The sequence below is a fragment of the Hippocampus zosterae genome, chromosome 18 (genome assembly GCF_025434085.1).
Source record: "Hippocampus zosterae strain Florida chromosome 18, ASM2543408v3, whole genome shotgun sequence".
Lineage (NCBI taxonomy): Eukaryota > Metazoa > Chordata > Actinopteri > Syngnathiformes > Syngnathidae > Hippocampus > Hippocampus zosterae.
The window spans coordinates 9,132,913-9,151,537 of NC_067468.1; the positions used below are offsets into that span (position 1 = coordinate 9,132,913).

Genomic DNA, 18,625 nt, shown 5'->3' on the forward strand with positions numbered 1-18,625 from the left:
TAAAAAGTCGCGTGTGTGTGTATGTGTGTGTATGTGTGTGTGTGTGTGTGTGTGTTTGTGTTTGTGTGAGAGAGAGTCTGTCCACCATTATGATACAATCTCTACACTATCGAAAGAAAAAAAAAACTTGTAAGATCCGTCAAGTGAGTACATAGACGGGTGTTGGTGGGCATGTTCTTGCTATATGCTCAAGTACAAATATTCATACCAAAAAACAGCACAATTCTCACCATTGGTCATGTACAACTAGTTTGATGAGCAAATGGAAAAAATATTTAAATAAATACATTTACCAAAAAAAAGGCACGACAACTGAAAGAAAGGCATATGTGAATCTGTCATAGCTCGTTTTTTTTGGGGGGGGGGGGGGTTGCAACCTAAAATGCTGATGACCAATTTATTTACAGAGCCATGCGTCATGTGTCCCTAATAAAGTGCATGCAATGAGAAAAGCCTGCCGCCGCGACGCTTACGTTCACATTCCAGAAAAACAACAACTAGGCAAAAATAAATCAATACATAAATCAACAAGAAAGTAGCTTGAGACAAAGAAGGGCCAGAAGAAGAAGAACAAGACGGTGTACAAAAGAAAGAACCAGAGGAAGATATACCAGAAGAATTGGAAGAAGAAAGACACAAAGACATCCAAGATGAAGAACGACCAGAAGAAGACTAGAAGAACCAATTGAAGAAAGACAAGAACTGGAACCAGAAGAATGAAGATGAGGAAGAAGGAACTGAAGAAGACAAGAAGGACCAGAAGTTGAAGAAACATGTGAAGAACAAGAAAGACGAGCAGTTTCTTAATTTGGAAAAAAACGTCTTGAGTCCTGTTCCAACTGAAAAGTCACATAAACATAAAGACCCGGATTTTGTTCTCGTCTGCTTGCAAATCAACCAAAACATTTTCTTCACAAGAATATGGTCTATGTACTTTTAGTCGTCTAATCGTGGCATTCTGATTAATATTGCATTTGTAGAATATGAGTTTGCGCAGCAAAATCCACCCGCTTTTAGCCATCTCTGAGGGGGTGACAATTTTAAAAATTGTTGTCAATGAAAAATGACATCACAATTGCTTAGGGCCCAAGTAACGACCAATGACGGCTCATCTGTTTTCTGAACGTGAGCCATGATTGGTCAGTACATGAAACCCAAACAACTGTGATGTCAATTTTCAGTCAACTGACAAAATGGCCGCCCGCTGAGATGGACACAAACGGGTGGATTTTTACTCAGAATGCCGTGTTTAGTCTTGTGGGGCTGCATAGAACATATTCTTGGAAAGAACATTTTGGGGTCGACTTCCCCTTTCAACCAAGGATGCTTCGGTTGGTGACTTGTGAAGACTTGGCAAGGAAATACTGTATCCCGAGATGTATTTTGTGCTGATATTAAAATGGCTGAACTGACGGCAGAAGAGAACCTTCACATTTGGATTTTGTTCCCCCGTTTTTATCATCTTACGGGAAAACATCAGAGCTAGGGGCTGGGGGGGATTTTTGAGAGGGTATTCGCCGAGTTCATGAAACCGTACTCTGCATTCATGATATTGAGGAACGACAAAAAGAACCAGAAAGTGAAGAAGGAAGGACAAGACAAATGAAAAGGATGAGAAGAAGAAAAAGAACCAGGGGCTGAAAAAGAAGAGCCAGAAGAAGAAGACTAAGGAGAGAGGGGGTCCCAAGCTCACATTCCACAATGTCCTGGACATCAGGGGTGGGCAAACATTTTGTGCTCGAGGGCCGCGTTAGGATTTTGGAACATCATCGACTCAATCAGAGATGAGATCAAAAATCAAATGTGGATGTCAAATTGACCTCATTGCTAACTTTCGCCTTGCGCCCAAACAAATAATTGTAACGTGTAGTGAGAAAAACATCACTCCGTTATATTGACTTAATTCCATAGAGTGTCAAGAATTAAAATCCATAATTTGGCTTCAACCACTCAGAAATGTTTTCAATATTTAGACATTTTGACATGTACTTGGAAATATTTTATGCGAACCCGCTTAATTAGATCAATTCTTGCTGAATGGATTTATTGATTTCTTGACATTTATGTGATAATTATGTACAGTATTTATTTAACTAAATAATTGGTTATTTTTTTTCTCCAAAATTATATTACTGCTGTCATAATTTATGGCTTTAAAATGGGGCCCCACCCCCGTTATTCGCGTTCCTGAAAAGTAAAAAATCTGCCCCAAAAAATGTAAATATACAAATATATAATTTGTTGATTTTACTATCGGTGTAAAATAATCACTTTTTGGCAAAAAAAGAAAATAATGATTAAATGAGGAAGAAAAATTAATACAAAATGTATGGTAATGAATCAATGTATGCTAATTACCCAAATTGGATAAATTAATGGACCAAATATTCCAGCACTCTTGTTCTACGGGTCGGATAAAAGAACAGATTGAGCTCAGATGACCCCCGGGCCATACTTTGCCCACCCCTGCTCTACACACACACACACACACACACACACACACACTTACAATGGAGTTCTACTGAAACATGGCAAAGTGCCCATTTTAGCAAAAAATTTCCTGAATTATTCACTTCATACCAAAAATCGAGACGAGGAGGAGGAATAATCCCAACACGGCGACTGACAGGATCCGCACAGATTCTGGCATTTTGTCGCTTTGAAATGAGTTGTCCGCCGTTGCCGGAAATGTCCAACGAAGATAAGGAAAGAAAATGTGGCCGCCGGTCCACTTTCATCTGTTGTCGTCCTTGAGGAACAAGTCCAGAGATCCCAGACTGCCAAAGCCCAGAATGCGAGTTTCGCTGTCGAAACACAAAATCTCTCGCTCCTGACGCTCCAGCAGAGTTTTGATCCTTTCGCTGCGATCCTTCTGCAGAGCCGAAAGCTCCTCCTCCATCTGCGTGCACATACACACACACACACACGTTCTGTTTTTCGGGCACAATTACTTGTGCCCTATAGCATCTGCCTAGGAACAAGTGACAGCGCAAACCTGACTTGAAACTTAAACTTTTTTGAAAGCATGTTTAATTTAACAATGGAAGAAAATAAAAATCTTAAATTAAATTGTTTAAAACTTTGTTAAATTAAACAATGAATCATGAGGACTATTTATTTCCTGTCTGACTTTCTGTACCTGCCGCCCCTCCCTGTCCTTTACCTGCTACGCAGGTCCTCTGGTTTGTTGCAAATCTTTTATCTTCTAAACGCATAACTCATTAAAACTGTCTTGACCTCGTGCTTTTGTTTGGAGCATGTCAAATCATGCCCCCCACCCCCTTTATATAACCTGCCTAGCAACAGGTGACGAGTACCTACCTTCTGTTCCAGGTGGGCCCTGCGTATGGAGATCTTCTGCTCGAGCTTCTGCAGCTCTCGCTCGTGTTGGGTCTCCATCTGGGATTTGGTCTTCCTCTGGTAGGCGTCCAGCAGCTCCATTTCCTGCTTCAGCTGCTGCTTCAGGGCCTCGCACTCTGCCTCTTGCTCCGCCTCCAACCGCATCTGGTGTGGACACAGCAGCGCATGCAAAGTCTTCGGCCTCCTCCCAGTAAATCGTGGTGACAGGAAGTTTCTCCGATGACACCGTTCGATCGAATATGAGATTTAATTAGATAGATATTCAACCATTTTTTTCTGCCGCATTTTAGCTTCAATTCAAGGAAAATTGTGCTGCGCCTTCTGATGTGTGTGCCTTGGCCACCTGGGGGCAGTACAGCTGTAAAGGAAGCTGCTGTAATATTTGTCGTTCTTTGCAGAAGATAAAGAATACATACTGCGTGAGTATTGTGATATTTGTCTACGCCTCTCTTTGCCTTTTCATATTTGCTGTTTAAAAGTTTATAAAACGGCAAGATTGATGCTTGTTTAATTAGCCTATCAGTTGTGTTTTTCATAGTGGTTTAGCATCAAGCTAAGCAAAATTTCCCTGATGATGATTATGATTTTGGTCATAATCGTGCAGCCCTACTCACATTCATTCATTCATCTTCCGAGCCGCTTGATCCTCACTAGGGTCGCGGGGGGTGCTGGAGCCTATCCCAGCAGTCTTCGGGCAGGAGGCGGGGGACACCCTGAATCGGTTTCCAGCCAATCACAGGGCACACACAAACGAACAACCATTCACGCTCACACTCTCACCTAGGGACAATTTAGAGTGTTCAATCAGCCTGCCACGCATGTTTTTGGAATGTGGGAGGAAACCGGAGCACCCGGAGAAAACCCACGCAGGCCCGGGGAGAACATGCAAACTCCACACAGGGAGGCCGGAGCTGGAATCAAACCCGGTACCTCTGCACTGTGAAGCCGACGTGCTAACCACGCCCTACTCACAATTCAGAGAAAAAAAATGACCACTGCAAGTGGAGTTTGTTGGGCGTACCGCTTGCGAGGCCATCATCTGGTTGATGGAGTGCTCGTACTGCTCGGCCAGCACGGCCAGCTTGCGGGTTTGCTCCTCCTTCAGCCCCTTCAGGAGACTCTTGTGCTCCCCTTTGGGCGAAACCTCCAGCTGATGGTTGCGCAGGGCTTTGTACTGCTTGTTCTGAACCTTGCACGTGTCCTGGAACTGCTTCTTGATCTGCAGCTCCAGCGTCTAACGACGAACCAAGTCATTAGCCACATTTTTCATGTCGGTCATGATTCCACATTTCACTTGAAATGAATGGAGTCAGTTTTCAAATTGCAAACAGTCTTTTATGGGTTGGGTTTGTGTGCGGGGGGGGGGGGTCCAATCTGTGAAGGTGTACCAGGCTCACCTTGAGGTCTCTTGGCTGCTGCCTGTGCTCCAGGGTATGTTTGCGCAAGAGCTCACGCTGCCTGCGATTGTTGTACTCCTCCTGGTTTTCCAGCTCGGTCTGGTGCTGCATCCGCATGAGTTCCACACGCAGCTTGTGGAGCACGTGAAGCTGCCTCTGCTCCAGGTCCTGCGTGGCCTCGTCCTGGCGGATCATCAGGGCGTGCTCCATCTCTTTCTGGCTCCTCTTCTTGTTCAGCTCCTAGGGACAGTTGGCCAGAGAGACGTCACATCGGCGGCAAGGCGAGAGAAGCGGCATACACCCAGGTGAGGTCGCTGGACAATCGCAAGGGCATGTTGTAAATTAAAAACAAACCCCCCCAAAAAAAATCTACGCCGCCCCCAATGTGTTTGCCAATAGGAAGATGCGCACACACACCTCTCTGAGTTGCTCCTGTTCGAAGTCGTGCTTCCTGAGCAAACTTCGGCGTTTGAGAGCCCGGCAGCTTCGCTCGTAGACGAGCCGCTGCTGCGCCAGCAGGTTGGCTTCCTCGTCCGCCTGAGAACGCTGAATGGTCTCCTTGTGCCGCGACAGACGCTCTTGTTTTTCCTCCTTCGGGGTGCAGGGGTCCTCGCTCATCTCCTGGAAAACACGCGCACCAAAATACAAAAAGAAAATCCATTGGTGATTTGTAGGCGCCCTCTAGTGGTAAGAGAGAGTAGCGATGATCACACTTTTTTTTCTCCAATTGATTTAGGCCAATTTTGCATCGCTGATTAGGAAAATGAGTTTTAATTCTCAGCTAATTGTTTTTAAAACTTGATTTGTTTTACGGAATCTAAACATTTTTGAGACAATATCGGTTGATTTTGATCCTAATTTCTCCGCTGAGGAAAAAAAAATTTTTTGCCACTTTGCTGAATGGTACACAATGATAAAAGTAAGTCGCTGTAAATAAAATAGCAAAAAAGAAATGCAAATATAAAAGCATAGTAACCAAATGAAAAAAAATGAAGATCCATGTAATTTCTGACTGTTGTATATTTTGAGGAAAACATTTTTGGGGAAAAAGGCAGTAACATAAGAAAACGTACTCTGGGTGTGTCGGATTTGGTTTTGTGTGTTTGGTGTCTTTTTACTTCTTTGATTTTGTCCTTGCAAAGTCGGTACTCTCTCTTCTGGCTCTCCAAGAAGGACGTCAGCTCCTTCTTCTGCTGAGCCGTGATCTGCTGCTGGATGCGCCGCTCCTCCGTGGCCACCGACTTCATCTGTGAGGATCGGCATGATCATCATAATTGTCGGTATCCGTGTCGTCATCATCATTACAATCAATATCATCGGCGTCATTTGCCATTGTCATCGCCCCCGTCATTACCCGCTTCATAACGACCATCGTCATTATTGTCATCAAAACAATCATCGGGGTCGCCGTCATCGTGATTATTGTCGTCATCTGCGTGATCACAATCAACATCATCAGGATTGTTGTCATGATCGTCATCACAATTGTCTTCAACACCGTCCTTGTAATCGTCATAAGCATCATCTTCATTGTCATTGTCATCATAACTATCGTCCTTGTCGTCATGATTTCAATCACGATCCTCACAATCATCATTATCACAATAATCATCGTCATTCCGTTGAGCATATTCATCATTGTTTTTTTTTCCTGTCATTATCATGATCATCATCACAATCATCATAATTATTGTCATCAGCATGATCATCGCAATCATCAACATCCACATTTTTATAATCATCAGATCACGGTGTTTTTCCCAGCCACAATAACAATTTCAAGCCAATATTTTCAGGGGTTCATACAGGATGCGGGCAACTCTCAGTTTGGCAAGAAGATAAGGCAGAGAAGGTCCCCAACATGTCCCCATCATGTGCGCTTGTCTCTTTACTAGCAACAAATCTAATGCCACTATCAATCAATGCAAATTGCCAACAGCCAAAAGACGCACATGCGCACTAGCATGCCTTTCGTAAACCGTTCCCCCAGCAACTCCGCGTACCTCTTTGTCAGTCTGAGCGGCGTGGCGCTTGGCCAGCCGCTCCAGCTCGGCATAAGTGTTGTTGGCCTGCGTCTCCAGCTCCTTGTGCAGCCTCAGCCTGTGCTCGTCCATCTCGGCCTTGAGCCTGTTCTCCAGGGCGATCAGCTGCTTCTGGTGCTGCCGCCGCATGCGCTTGTAGCCAGACATCTGCTCCCGCAGCTCAAAGTTCTGCTCATGCTCCTGGATCTCCCTGATGACCTGCAAAACACGCAGCGACATTGGTAAAGTGTACAACCTGGGCAACTAAAATGAAAAACAAAAAGGAGGTAGAGAACAAACAACCGACTGAGATCAGGTGGTTGCACATGTGCGCACACCCGCTTATGAACGACGATGTGTGTTGATCAGAATCGAGCAATCACATTTCGACTCATTCTGAGACAGTCAACGCACTGTTTGCAGTGATTAAGTTCAGAAGTTCTAGCAAGCTTTTCCTCACATTTTTTTTCAGTTCCATTTCTGTGTTAGCTTAAAAACCTTCAGCAAAAAAATGCTGGGAAAAGCATACTAAAACATGAACTTTAATCACTTGAACTGAGGAATGATGTGTGCTGATTTCCAATTAAGTCCAAGTTAGTTTGAGGGTGTGCACACTTTTGCAAACACATCAGATAGATAGATAGATAGATAGATAGATAGATAGATAGATAGATAGATAGATAGATAGATAGATAGATAGATAGATAGATAGTTACGACTTCCCCTTATGATCTTTTTATTCAGTTGTGTTAGACTTTTTTTTCTGTGTCATTTTTTAAATCACAAAAGCATATGAACGGCGTGAGTAGATTTTTTTAAGGTGATGAAGAGGAAAGAGCAGGTGGAGGAAAATGACATCCATTAACAGGATGTGGTTGCCATGACTACGGATGGATGTAGTCATAGCATAGCGCGAGTGTGCGCCCCCTCCAATCCCCCCCGCCGCCCCCCCCCCCATTTCACACACGCGCATTACCCTTTTTTCCCTTCTTGTTCTTACACTTCATGCAATCGACGGACGACAGTGACAAGTACCAAAGATGCTGATGTGACGGTGACGGTGTTGCGTTCGCGGGTCCCGTAGCGGCGTCGCCGCCGCCGGTTTTGGTAAGAAGGAGGCCGCAGCTGTGGCCCGCTGGAGTCCCTGTAGGCGGCCTCATCCCTTCTTCACGCCGGCAGCATGCTTCTTCAGCGCGGAGGAGGGACGAGGAGCAGAGGAAGAGCCGCGCTTCTGCTGGTGCTGGAGGCGCCCACCGGCTACTTGCCGATCCGCGTAGCAGGCCCGCTCTTGTTGTGTCCGACGTCCGCGAATGCAGCACACGTCCGCCGCCGGCCTCACGCGCATCCTGCAGCTCCGCTCAATGCGGGCTGCGAGTCCCTTTTGGCCGGGAAAAGGGCATCCTCCAGCCAATCAATGCAAAACCGAGCACCTCCGTATGGGGTGATTCTCCTCAAGCGGTGAGTAGGTGGGGTGAGGAGCGCGGGGGGGTCGGTTGGGGGGGGGGGGGGGGGTTGACAAATAAAAATAATAAGGAGAAGGGGGAGGGGGTGGCAATTACGCAATGCCTACCATTGATAATCGCGGAAAGATGTGATGTAATTTAGTGGCACCGGAGAGGAGACAGGCTTTCCCCGGGTGACGGCAGCCATGCTCGGCTGGAGGATGGCGGCAGCCCGGTGGCGAAAGGCAAGTCCGGACATGGTGCCCAAGCGTCCCGATGTGACGCCGCTCGGAGGCTCGGATGTGTGTCCTACATTTACAGCGCACTTGGTCATGGTAGGTGCCTCTCGTGTCTTCTATTCATCTCTTCTTCTTCTCTCTCTCTCTCTCTCTCTCTCTCTCTCTCTCTCTCTCTCTCTCTCTCTCTCTCTCTCTCTCTCTCTCTCTCTCTCTCTCTTCTTTTTTTGGTACCGCTTCTCCATACACTCCCCCTTCCCTTAAAGAGACACTGCAATACTACGCACGCTCAATTTACTATATTACGCACGTCACTATAGACAAGCAGATGTGAAGATGGGTCGTCGGTATAGATAAATAGCCAACTCGATGGGAGGACTACAGTGGAAAAAATGAAATACTGTCATAAAAATAATAATATAATAAAAACTTATATTTTTAGATTAATCTGATAACACCAACAGGAGGGCACACATCGACGAACAACTACACAATCATAAATCACCTGAGGACAACTTCAAGAGTTCAATTAATGTAACATTCACGTTTTGGAACTAGCGGAGGAAACCGCAGTACCCGGAGAAATCCCATGAACATGCAAACTCAATACAGGAAGGCCGGGGTCCGTGTTCGAACCCTTGATCTCTGTGCTAAGGCAGATGTGCTAAGCAGTCGGATACCGTGCCGCTCCTATCAAGTCACCAATAGGTCAAATTGATGATGCTATAACTTCCAGGTCAGGGCACACAAACATGGCGATAGACTCTCATAAAAATTTGACCTGCACAGTTAGTGCTTGTACAATACTCCCCCCCCCCTCACCCGCCCCCCAAAAATGTATTCCGATACTCACCAGGCAATAGTGTTCAAAGCTCAATGCCCAAAATTAAAACTGCACTGAAGAAAAGAAAGAGTCACCAATGACCTTTTGCTGAGGATCTACTTCAAGGCGGAGTTAGCTTTATTCTCACAGTTGGAAGTAATTGTGCAACATCGACAAAATACAATGGAACAGTCTATTTTCACTCGTGGAAGCAGCACTTCGTCACCAGTCCGGTCAATCAACACTGTTCGGTATTTAGAAAGCTGTTTGAGTATTCATGCTGTGAATTGGGAATTTCTCCATTGTGAGACTAATAAAGGTTTTCTAATCTTATTTTATACAATATTCAGCTGACTAAATGCAGCACTGGTTGTGAAAAATTTTATTAATCTTATACATTCGTTGTACTAGAATGTATCTAGTAACACTGAATTGTCATACTAGTGAAGACAAAGAGTGTATTACTGCCTGAGTTTCCATACAGATGGGTCAACTCCACTGTGAACTGGACTCTGTTAAAGATTTACACTAATCTTGCTGAAGATCTCCTCAACCTGCAAACACATGAAAACGGCACATCGATCATTGCATCATTTCATCCGATTGGAAACAAGACGATATCATGACATCTGAATGATACTACCTGACCTGTCACGTTTTTTGGCCCAGAACACGAGGCCTATTGTTATTAGCGCAATCCCCAGTAGAGCGCCGACCACGGAACCAGCGATAATGGCCGTGTTGTTATCTGACAAAAATAAAACCAAACAAAACAAAGAAGCAAAATGTGAAAAGCTGTTCAGTCATGATCGTCATGAGAGGAGTAGGAACTAGTAATACATAATACATAATAATGGTGCAAAAAGTAGTAGTGGTACTAGTGCTGATAGTAGTAGTAGTAGTAGTATTAGCTATGGTCTAAAATTCATACTCCAAGTCGACGTACCGGAACTGTGAACGACACACAATGTGTCGCCTCCTGACCAGGTGCCATCTGCTTGGCAGGTGCGCTCGGCCGATCCTTGCAGCACGAAGCCCTCGTCACAAAGCAGGCGTACCGTGGCCCCCTGTAGGTAGGTGGTGCCCTCCTTCTTGCCGTCGATTGGCGGTGCCAGCCAACCGCAGGAAATCACTACACACGAACAGGGAGTCCATATTACACGTAGAAATAAAACTAAATTAACTAACAATTGTGACAATTGTAACAATTGTAACGATTGTGACATGCTAATGCTAGCATACAATGCTTCTGATGGCATATTAGCCCGGAATAGCTTAGCAATTATCTTCACATGCTAAAATGCTTTCTTGCTCATGCTAGCTTGCAATGCTAAAGATTTTGAAATACTTATACCGTGCCGCTCCTATCAAGTCACCAATAGGTCAAATTGATGATGCTATAACTTCCAGGTCAGGAAGTTATCTTAGCAATTAACTTCACATGCTAAAAATTAAAAATGAAGCTGAAATTGATATCAATAACTCAAACTACTTTCCAAAACATATCTACAGTATAAATGTTATATTTTTTCCAATGCTAATAACCACATTATCCAGGCCAAAAACTCACCAGGCTTCAAGTCCTCCACTAGAGACATGTGACTGCGGAACGAGACTTTGGTGGCCTTTCCCAGCTCTGGACTACGACCTACCAAAATATCATACCTGCAAAAATCAACATGTTCAGTTAAAAACAGCAACAAAAACTTCAGTGTAATATATAGCCTATTTGTATGTATTGCTGCTCTGTGTGTGTTAAAGTAGCAGTTGTTTGAAGGTTTATGATTACCAATACACTGATGCTAACTCCTGTTTGTTTGAAAACAAAAACGAAATCCAGGCACAGTCAACCAACACCAATGAGATCACACAGTGCACTTGTTGTATGATCGTGAGACCATGCCGACCTGTATTTTGTTGTTTATTTTTACTGACCTTCTTCAACTCCATTGTCTCGTTATGTCGTGTTTTGCATTTCCTACCTGCAGAAATGAGAGTCATCTCCAGAGCAAATGTCTGAAGTGATATTATAGAACGGGTCATCAGGGATCTCCGGGATTGAAAACTCTGGAATAAAATCGGGGTCGTGTCTTGAAGAATTGTAAAACGTGTCCAAAAGGTATTTTGAATCGTACGTGAACAAAGCGGATGTGTTGGAAACAGCCCCTAGAAAAAAGAAAATATTTCCAAAATTATATGAAAGTAATGTGGACAATGGCTTATTTAAGTAAAAAAATATCACAATGTTTTTTTAATATTTATAATTTAATTATTGCATTTATAAAATGCTCACAGCTGGCCCCAAAGCTGAAAACCTCCTCGGCGTTACTGCCATTGACCGCCACTGTGCCGTGGGGGGCAAGCAGGTCATCGCCAGGCACGCCATTCATGTTGCCCAACAAGCCCTGTGTGGAGTTGTAGAATTCTTCCGGGAGGAGCACCGTTGCTGTAATGGCATTGCTGCGGAGACGCACCTCCACGCCTGCGCCGCTGGGGAACATCACCGTCACGTTTGTGCCGGAAGGTGAAAACACAAACACACCTAACATGACACATTCAAGACACAATTTAGCATTTGCAAATTAACTCTCTAAAAAGATGTTTTTTTCCACATTATAGTTTTTTAATATATGTGGATATATTTATATATAAAAGACTCTAGAACGTCTGCGACCCTCGTGACGGTCAACGGATTAGAAAATGGATGGATGGATCTTAAAATTGGGAAAATGTAAATCCACACATACTGAAACACAAGTATGCGGTGTCCACTGTTTTCATGGCATCATTTTGGCATGCTTTGTGCAGAATTTTAGTAACAAACATGATTTTTTTTTCTCTTTTTTTTTTAGCAAACCTACTGTATCTTTGGTCAGTTTCTCCTCACCGCTCAGGTCCATCCAGGTTTGCTCATTGAACAGAAGTTGCTTTTCATTTTGGAGCACTTGCAGGTTGTCAGCACCGGCGAACAGACGCACCTCAATGATGTCTGAGTAGGCCTCTTTCATGACCACCGAAGACAGCTTCGTTGCACTTCCTGTGAGGCGAAAAACAATGTTATCAAACTACAACACAATCATCTACGTATCTAGCTCACCGTTGACCTGCTCGGTTCTGCCTTGGATTGTCAGATCCTTCCCGGGAGCGATCAACAAATTGTATTCGCCTTTGCCATTGAAAGAGTAGCGGATGCCATCAAACGTTATGAAATGTGGATCGCCAAACACGACAGCTGAGGACAGAAACAGAGATGAGTGAGTCGCAATATATGGTATGGGAGCGCTTTTTTGTGATGCGTGACAGAATCAATTAAGTGTTGACACTGTGCCCCTTGTTACAGTGGCTGAAAGTTTATTTAGTACATACAATACGATGCAATACATCTTTATTTTTATACCGCTTTCACAGCAGCTGCTTTCACAACATGCTCCTTCCTCCTCATCCTCAGCTCCGGCAGCCAGCCATCCACCCGCATCAATGCAGACTGTCCAACGGCGGCGACATCTTGATCGACATGATTTTGGCTAGGTCGTATTTATCTTTAAAATAGGTTAGCATTTAATATTTTTGAAATGTTCAATTCCTCCATTAATTTTGTGATTTTTTAAAAAAATATAAAATGCGTAAAAATGTTTTTTGTTTTTACAAAAATAACGTTTGGAAACTAACTCAAACTACATTTTACGTTCGCACAATTAATTAAAATTAACCGTGATTAGAACAAAATGTCATTCGTTTTCCTCTGACAATTAATTTAATACATGATCATTTGGGATACACTTTAAATGCATTTATTTCGGTATTACAGCACACTGTCAACAGGGAAAAGGACTGTCGAATAATTGTCTGGGGGTTGTAGTCCTGTTAATGTGTCGCTTATATAAACGTCAGCCAGCATTAGCCAATTAAAAAGTGTTGTCGGATGACGTCACGCAGGCGACGAGTTTGCGTGTTTGTTATGGCTGGAGTGGTGCCATTTGTTTGACATTTTCAGCTCGAAACGCGACGCTAGGTAAGAAGTGTTTTTCTTTTTTGGTTCATACATCTTTATCAATATGCAGTATGCATTTAAGATTTTTCAACAGGAATTCAAGCCACAAATACACTATAGGAAGCAGGCAACTTTACAAACAAGACATCCAAGCTGATATGATGCTTCTTACCTTTAACAGCAGCGGTATTATGGATGAAACTAATTGTAATTCAAAGTCTGTGGACTGTAAGACACTATCTGTGTTTTATTTGTGGGTGGATAACTGTTTGAAAAATGTTTTTAAACAAACTTCTTGTAATTGTTATTCCATAGTATTAACCATTCTGGGGTATTTTTTATTTTGCATACAAATCATACACATTTTATTAAAAATAAACAAAAAATGAACATGATTGAAAACTAGATTAAACCAAGCAATTTTGAATCAACTATGATAAAAATGAACAAAGCTACTCTGCAAACTAATTAATGCAAACTCATTTTAAAATACAAAAACTGAAATTAAAACTAACTATATCGAACCGATAAAGATTCCAAAATATCAATAACCCTGTTTAGATTTGGTGGAAAAATATGTAAAATTTCAATACATTTGGGGACTTTATTCTGAAACGGCGAAAATGCCCTGAATTGGCAAATTGAAGTGTATTAGCTTGAATCCATGTAGTCATGTGCAAGGCGTACGCAAATATGCTCCATGCCCGCAATAATTTTGGAATGATGTCTTGGAAAACGTGGAATAATATAAAAATAGGAGAATCTGGACAATATGTAAAATAATTCTCAAGATGTCCTGAATGAGCTGAATAATTTGAAATTGGTTTGAATCGGTGAAGAAATGTGGAAGGACTAGATTGGCGAAAATCTGCATGTTAATCACTCAAATGCCAAAGAGCGACTTTAAATGAGAACTGACCTGAAGCGGGAGGCTGATATCTCCTGCAGTCGCTTGAGGGTCTGTGTTTGAAGTAGTAGTGGCAGTTGTCTGACCAAAGGCAGCAGTAGTAGAAGCTGAGTACATCGTACACCCAATGGGATAGGCCGGGGACTCTGGGGGGGTCGCGGTACGGGGGTGAGCCCCAGTCGTGGGCACGGTCTGGGGTGCTCCCTCCGATAGAGTCGGCCGTCAGGACCTGAGCGCCGCTGCTGTCGTAGCAACACTGCTGACCTGCCCCGTACCTGGGACTGCGGACACAATGTTGAATCTGAGACGACTTGGATGGAATCTATCCATTCATTTGACAATTTTCATGAAAAATTTGGAATTTCTCAAAAACTTAAATGGCTTCAATTGGGTGAGAAATTCTTGAAACGGAGCTGATTTTGTGACATCTCTCCATTCATTGTGTCATTTCAATTTGGAATACATCAAAAAGTTGGAAGATTTGAAATGTTGAATTTGAGGTGGTTTTGATCATTTTCTCCATTCGTTTGGGAGTTTAAATCTGGAATTCACCAAATGGTTTCAATCGGTTAAGCAACGCTAAGTTACGTTACTTACCTGGCTTGTATGGCCCTCACACAGTGAATGCTACCTGGGTGGTACGTGCACACGCTGCCTTTCTCCATATCGCAGCCGTAATCCGTCTAAATATGAAACATGAGATAAAAAAATTACAAAAAAACAACGCATTACAATCTATGTTGAGTCTGTTTTTTTTTAAGAAGGGATGTGGGTGTCAAGAGCGCGATCGGTGAAAATAATAGAGAGACCATTTAAAACCATTTTGACATTGTTTGACCACTTCCACTAGTTTTAAACACATTTCAAGGTATTAAAAGAAACCATCTCAAGCCTTGGTTAGTGCCTACTGTCCCTTGCTGACTGTGAAGAAATTACCGTAACAAAAAGAAGACCAGCTCGCACAGTTCTCCAAATTGTCATGCTAATAGCATAACTGCCTATGTCCTTTTAACTTATTGTTACCAAATGAATAAACGATACCAATGTGCTTGCTAAAATGCCCAACCAAACCATTAACTTTCATCTAACTAAAATGCTAGCTTTATGATAAATTAGCGCAGATATTAGGGTCATTTTACACCTTAAAGCAACTGCTACTTAAAGCACACGTAGCGGCAACATTTACACACAATACTCTCCGTTCGGAGGGAACGACTATTACTGCAGCTCAGTAGAGGATCGTCTCTGCCTTTTCTTCACACTATTAATCAAGTTGAAGCTCTTCCAGTTGAGCTCAGTACTGCTCAGCATGTTTTGGCACAGTGTGGTACTACACTGAAGGGGCGCAACTTTCAATTCGGATTGGCCTATATCACTGTAAAAACCCATAATAAAAAAAAAAAATGTGAGTACGCTGATATCGTGGGACAATTATTTTGAATTTTATTCAAATGTTGGAATATCGTCCGCTTACGTGGAATCTGCCTGTGTCAGCTCGGGCCTGCGCCAGGGTGCAGGGACAGTCGATAATTTCGCTGAGAAAGTTGGGCAGGTCGTTTTCCAGCCGGTCCCACGCTAAACATTTGTCCAGCGCCCAGGCCTGAGAGTTCTCACGGAACTTCTGGTCCAGGTGCCAGGCCAGGGCGTGATCCTCTGTCCACGCCGCTTCCACATTCCTACGCCGGTAATGTACGCATTGGAACTCGATGAGATAATACAACAAAATCTTGGCGATTTGTAGTAACAGTAGCACAATTGCCTTTGTTGTTTTTTTAACTTATTGTCATAATGTCCGTTTAAAATGGAAACATTTCTAAAATTATGCGTTTCCATTATGCAAGGGTAGATCATCAGTCATTCGAGTTATCGTAATCCGCTGAAGTCGTATGCAGGTAACTGGGCTCTTCATTTTTTGTTGAATATGTTGTGGATAGATTGATAGATGATAGAAAGCTACCACAATCGATGGCTAGCAACATAGCTAGCTAGTACGCTAGTTAGATAGATCGAAAGCTAACTACCACAATAGATAGCTCGCAACATAGCTAGCTAGTAAGCTAGATAGCTAGCGAGCGGGATGAATAGATAGAGAGAAGAAAGAAGGTAATAGTTCTATTGCACATAGAAACTTGCGGGCAATTAAAGATGTTATGCTAATGGTTGAGGTTATGTGGTCACTTAATATAAATAATATAGTCCATTACTCTGCAGTCACATTTGAACAGTGAGGGCATATGGCTCATAAATTCTAATGTAATGTGTCCGTAACGGTGCATAATATATCTATAATGTCTTTATAACATTATAGTAATTGCTCCTCGTCCCTTAGTGTTTTGTGCTAGTCTGATTGTCCTGTCATATGTGCTTCATGTTCACAGAAAGAAAATAATAAGACAATTCTACGTAAGAAAATTCTACGTACATCAGGCCGTTCGGGTGTTCATTGGAGCTGACCCGGAGTGCTCCGAGTTCCCAGCTTGAGAACTCGGGAGACGGTTGAGGCACAAAAGTGAAGCTGCCGTTGTTCGCACTATTCGTAGCAAGAGAGTAAAGATACCGCCACTGGGCACGCCACTGGTCCGAATAAGGCCTTCCTAGAGGGGAGGCATTCAGAAACGCATCTCTTTATTAGACACTCCTCTACAAATACTCTTGTAGAAAAAAACTTTCAGAAAACTACTGATTCAACGCTTTAATTCAGTATAAGTTAATAGCAACCCTATATAATTGTGGATTTGCATATTCTTTTTTTTTTTGCAATCCTGCGTTATTTGCACGAGGTAATAGAAAAGTACAGTATTGTCTTGTCGCCATCTTGTGGCATATATAGGCAATAACAAACCTTTTTTTAAAGCAAGTTAGCATTGGTTTGACTGATGCTTTCACATCTTCGCATAGCATTGTTAACAGTGTGAACTGAAAAAAAAGTTAAATTAGCTCTTGATAACAAAATTATAATGAATAACCAGGAATAAGAAGGAATTTAAATATAGTTGAGAAAAATCGATTTTAGCAATATGCTAACTTGAGTTTGCAGTGAAGTGGAAAAAAACAAGGAGATTAAGGTGTGTGATGCCTTCACAAGCGGGCAAGGAGAGCCCTTACTTTTAAATGAACGCCTGCCTCTGAGTTGTCCGAAAAAATAATTACTCATGTAAAGTGCAGTACCTGAAAATGTACTCAAGTAGTAGACGTACAAATAATGGGTTCGGCCCCAGCACTTCAATTAGACGTTGTCAAACCAGCTGCGTCCTCACCCGTCTCCCTGTAGCCCCACAGCTCGATGTTGATCCTCGGGGCTCGGACCAGGGACGTGTTCCAGGTCATCTGCAGAGGGCCGCCCACTTGAGGTGTGCCATAATACTGCCACTTGGTGGAGTTCACCAAAACCGCCTTGAATTTGGAGTCCAACTTGCCAGTATGCACTGCGCAAAACATTGAAAGGTGAGATGCGAGGACAGGTTGCAACATTCGTTTTTCACTAAAATATTCAAATGGCTTAAAAAAAATGATGAAGTATCAAAAGTGAAATTTTTCCATCACATCTCAACTTTTGACACCGGAATGTTGTGGGGTACCTGCGAGCCAGGAGCCCACTCTGTTGAATGTGATGCCGTAGTTGGAGGAGATTTCAACAGAAACCCAGCCGGTTTGATAGAGCAGGGGCGAGATGCAGTGTCCTCGGTCACTGTCGTCCACGTAACCCTCCGTCCTGATGTCATTATTGAACCTGAAGGAATAGCAAATGCCACATTTTCACCTTGGGGTCTGCTCACTTTTGTTGCCAGTGGTTCAGAACATTAATGACTACATGTGAAGCTACGTGTGTGTGTGTGTAGGTGAGACACCACAACTCCATTTATGTTCCTGTCGTGTATGACGCCAAACACAAAAGAAAAAAAAATGACATCCATATGAAGAAGGAAAGTCATACCTGCACACAATTTGAGAACTTTGGTTAAAAGTCACATGGAGCAGGAGGAAATCGGTCCCGCCCAAAATGGATCCCGATTGTGGAGAAAATTCCACGCAGAATTCCTTGTAGTCAGGACAGCAGCTCTTTAAAGACGCACACGTCGGGTGGCACGAGCAGGAGCTCAACGATTGCCCGCATTCGCCCTCGCACGACTCACCTCAACCACGGAAATGAATTTTAGTGTATAGTTGATAGAAATGTATATTTAAAAAAAAATCTTCAAGGCACTTACTTAATGCCCCGATGATGCCTGAGAGGAGAAAAATTAAGGTGACAGCCGTTTCCATCTTCTTCGCTTTGTGTGAGCTGCGAAGTCGTGGCTCACACTAAACCTTTGCTTGCCCACTCCGGGCGATATGCAATCCTCAACCAAACCTCGTCGTGATAATTTCATTGGAGGCTCATTGGAGTGTGGGGTTGTTGTCGGACTTTGGACCTGTTTTATTTTCACTCTACACAGTCCGGGAAAAAA

At 43.1% G+C, this 18,625-nt stretch overlaps 2 protein-coding genes and 1 long non-coding RNA gene across 3 annotated transcripts; 1 reads left to right on the forward strand and 2 right to left on the reverse strand.

Annotated features, from left to right (window-relative positions):
* Positions 1-807: 807 nt before the first annotated feature.
* On the reverse strand, positions 808-8,220 carry taok3b (TAO kinase 3b). Its single transcript, XM_052050778.1, has 8 exons — positions 7,814-8,220; positions 6,761-6,997; positions 5,876-6,004; positions 5,175-5,378; positions 4,758-4,997; positions 4,382-4,594; positions 3,322-3,504; positions 808-2,899 (listed from the first exon to the last, which is right to left on the reverse strand). Exons 2-8 carry the CDS (start codon positions 6,944-6,946, stop codon positions 2,735-2,737), a joined length of 1,320 nt encoding a protein of 439 aa, XP_051906738.1. The 5' UTR covers positions 6,947-6,997; positions 7,814-8,220; the 3' UTR covers positions 808-2,734.
* Positions 8,091-10,352, forward strand: LOC127591140 (uncharacterized). The gene is made up of 3 exons (XR_007959810.1): positions 8,091-8,236; positions 8,384-8,555; positions 10,285-10,352. It is a non-coding gene; the product is annotated as an uncharacterized LOC127591140 (long non-coding RNA).
* Positions 9,620-18,500, reverse strand: susd2 (sushi domain containing 2). The gene is made up of 16 exons (XM_052050626.1): positions 18,386-18,500; positions 18,112-18,310; positions 17,756-17,907; positions 17,435-17,602; positions 16,600-16,771; positions 15,652-15,853; positions 14,775-14,860; positions 14,190-14,458; positions 12,377-12,511; positions 12,167-12,316; positions 11,573-11,821; positions 11,262-11,445; positions 10,850-10,944; positions 10,226-10,411; positions 9,928-10,027; positions 9,620-9,833 (listed from the first exon to the last, which is right to left on the reverse strand). Exons 1-16 carry the CDS (start codon positions 18,438-18,440, stop codon positions 9,803-9,805), a joined length of 2,433 nt encoding a protein of 810 aa, XP_051906586.1. The 5' UTR covers positions 18,441-18,500; the 3' UTR covers positions 9,620-9,802.
* Between the last annotated feature and the right edge of the window lie 125 nt (positions 18,501-18,625).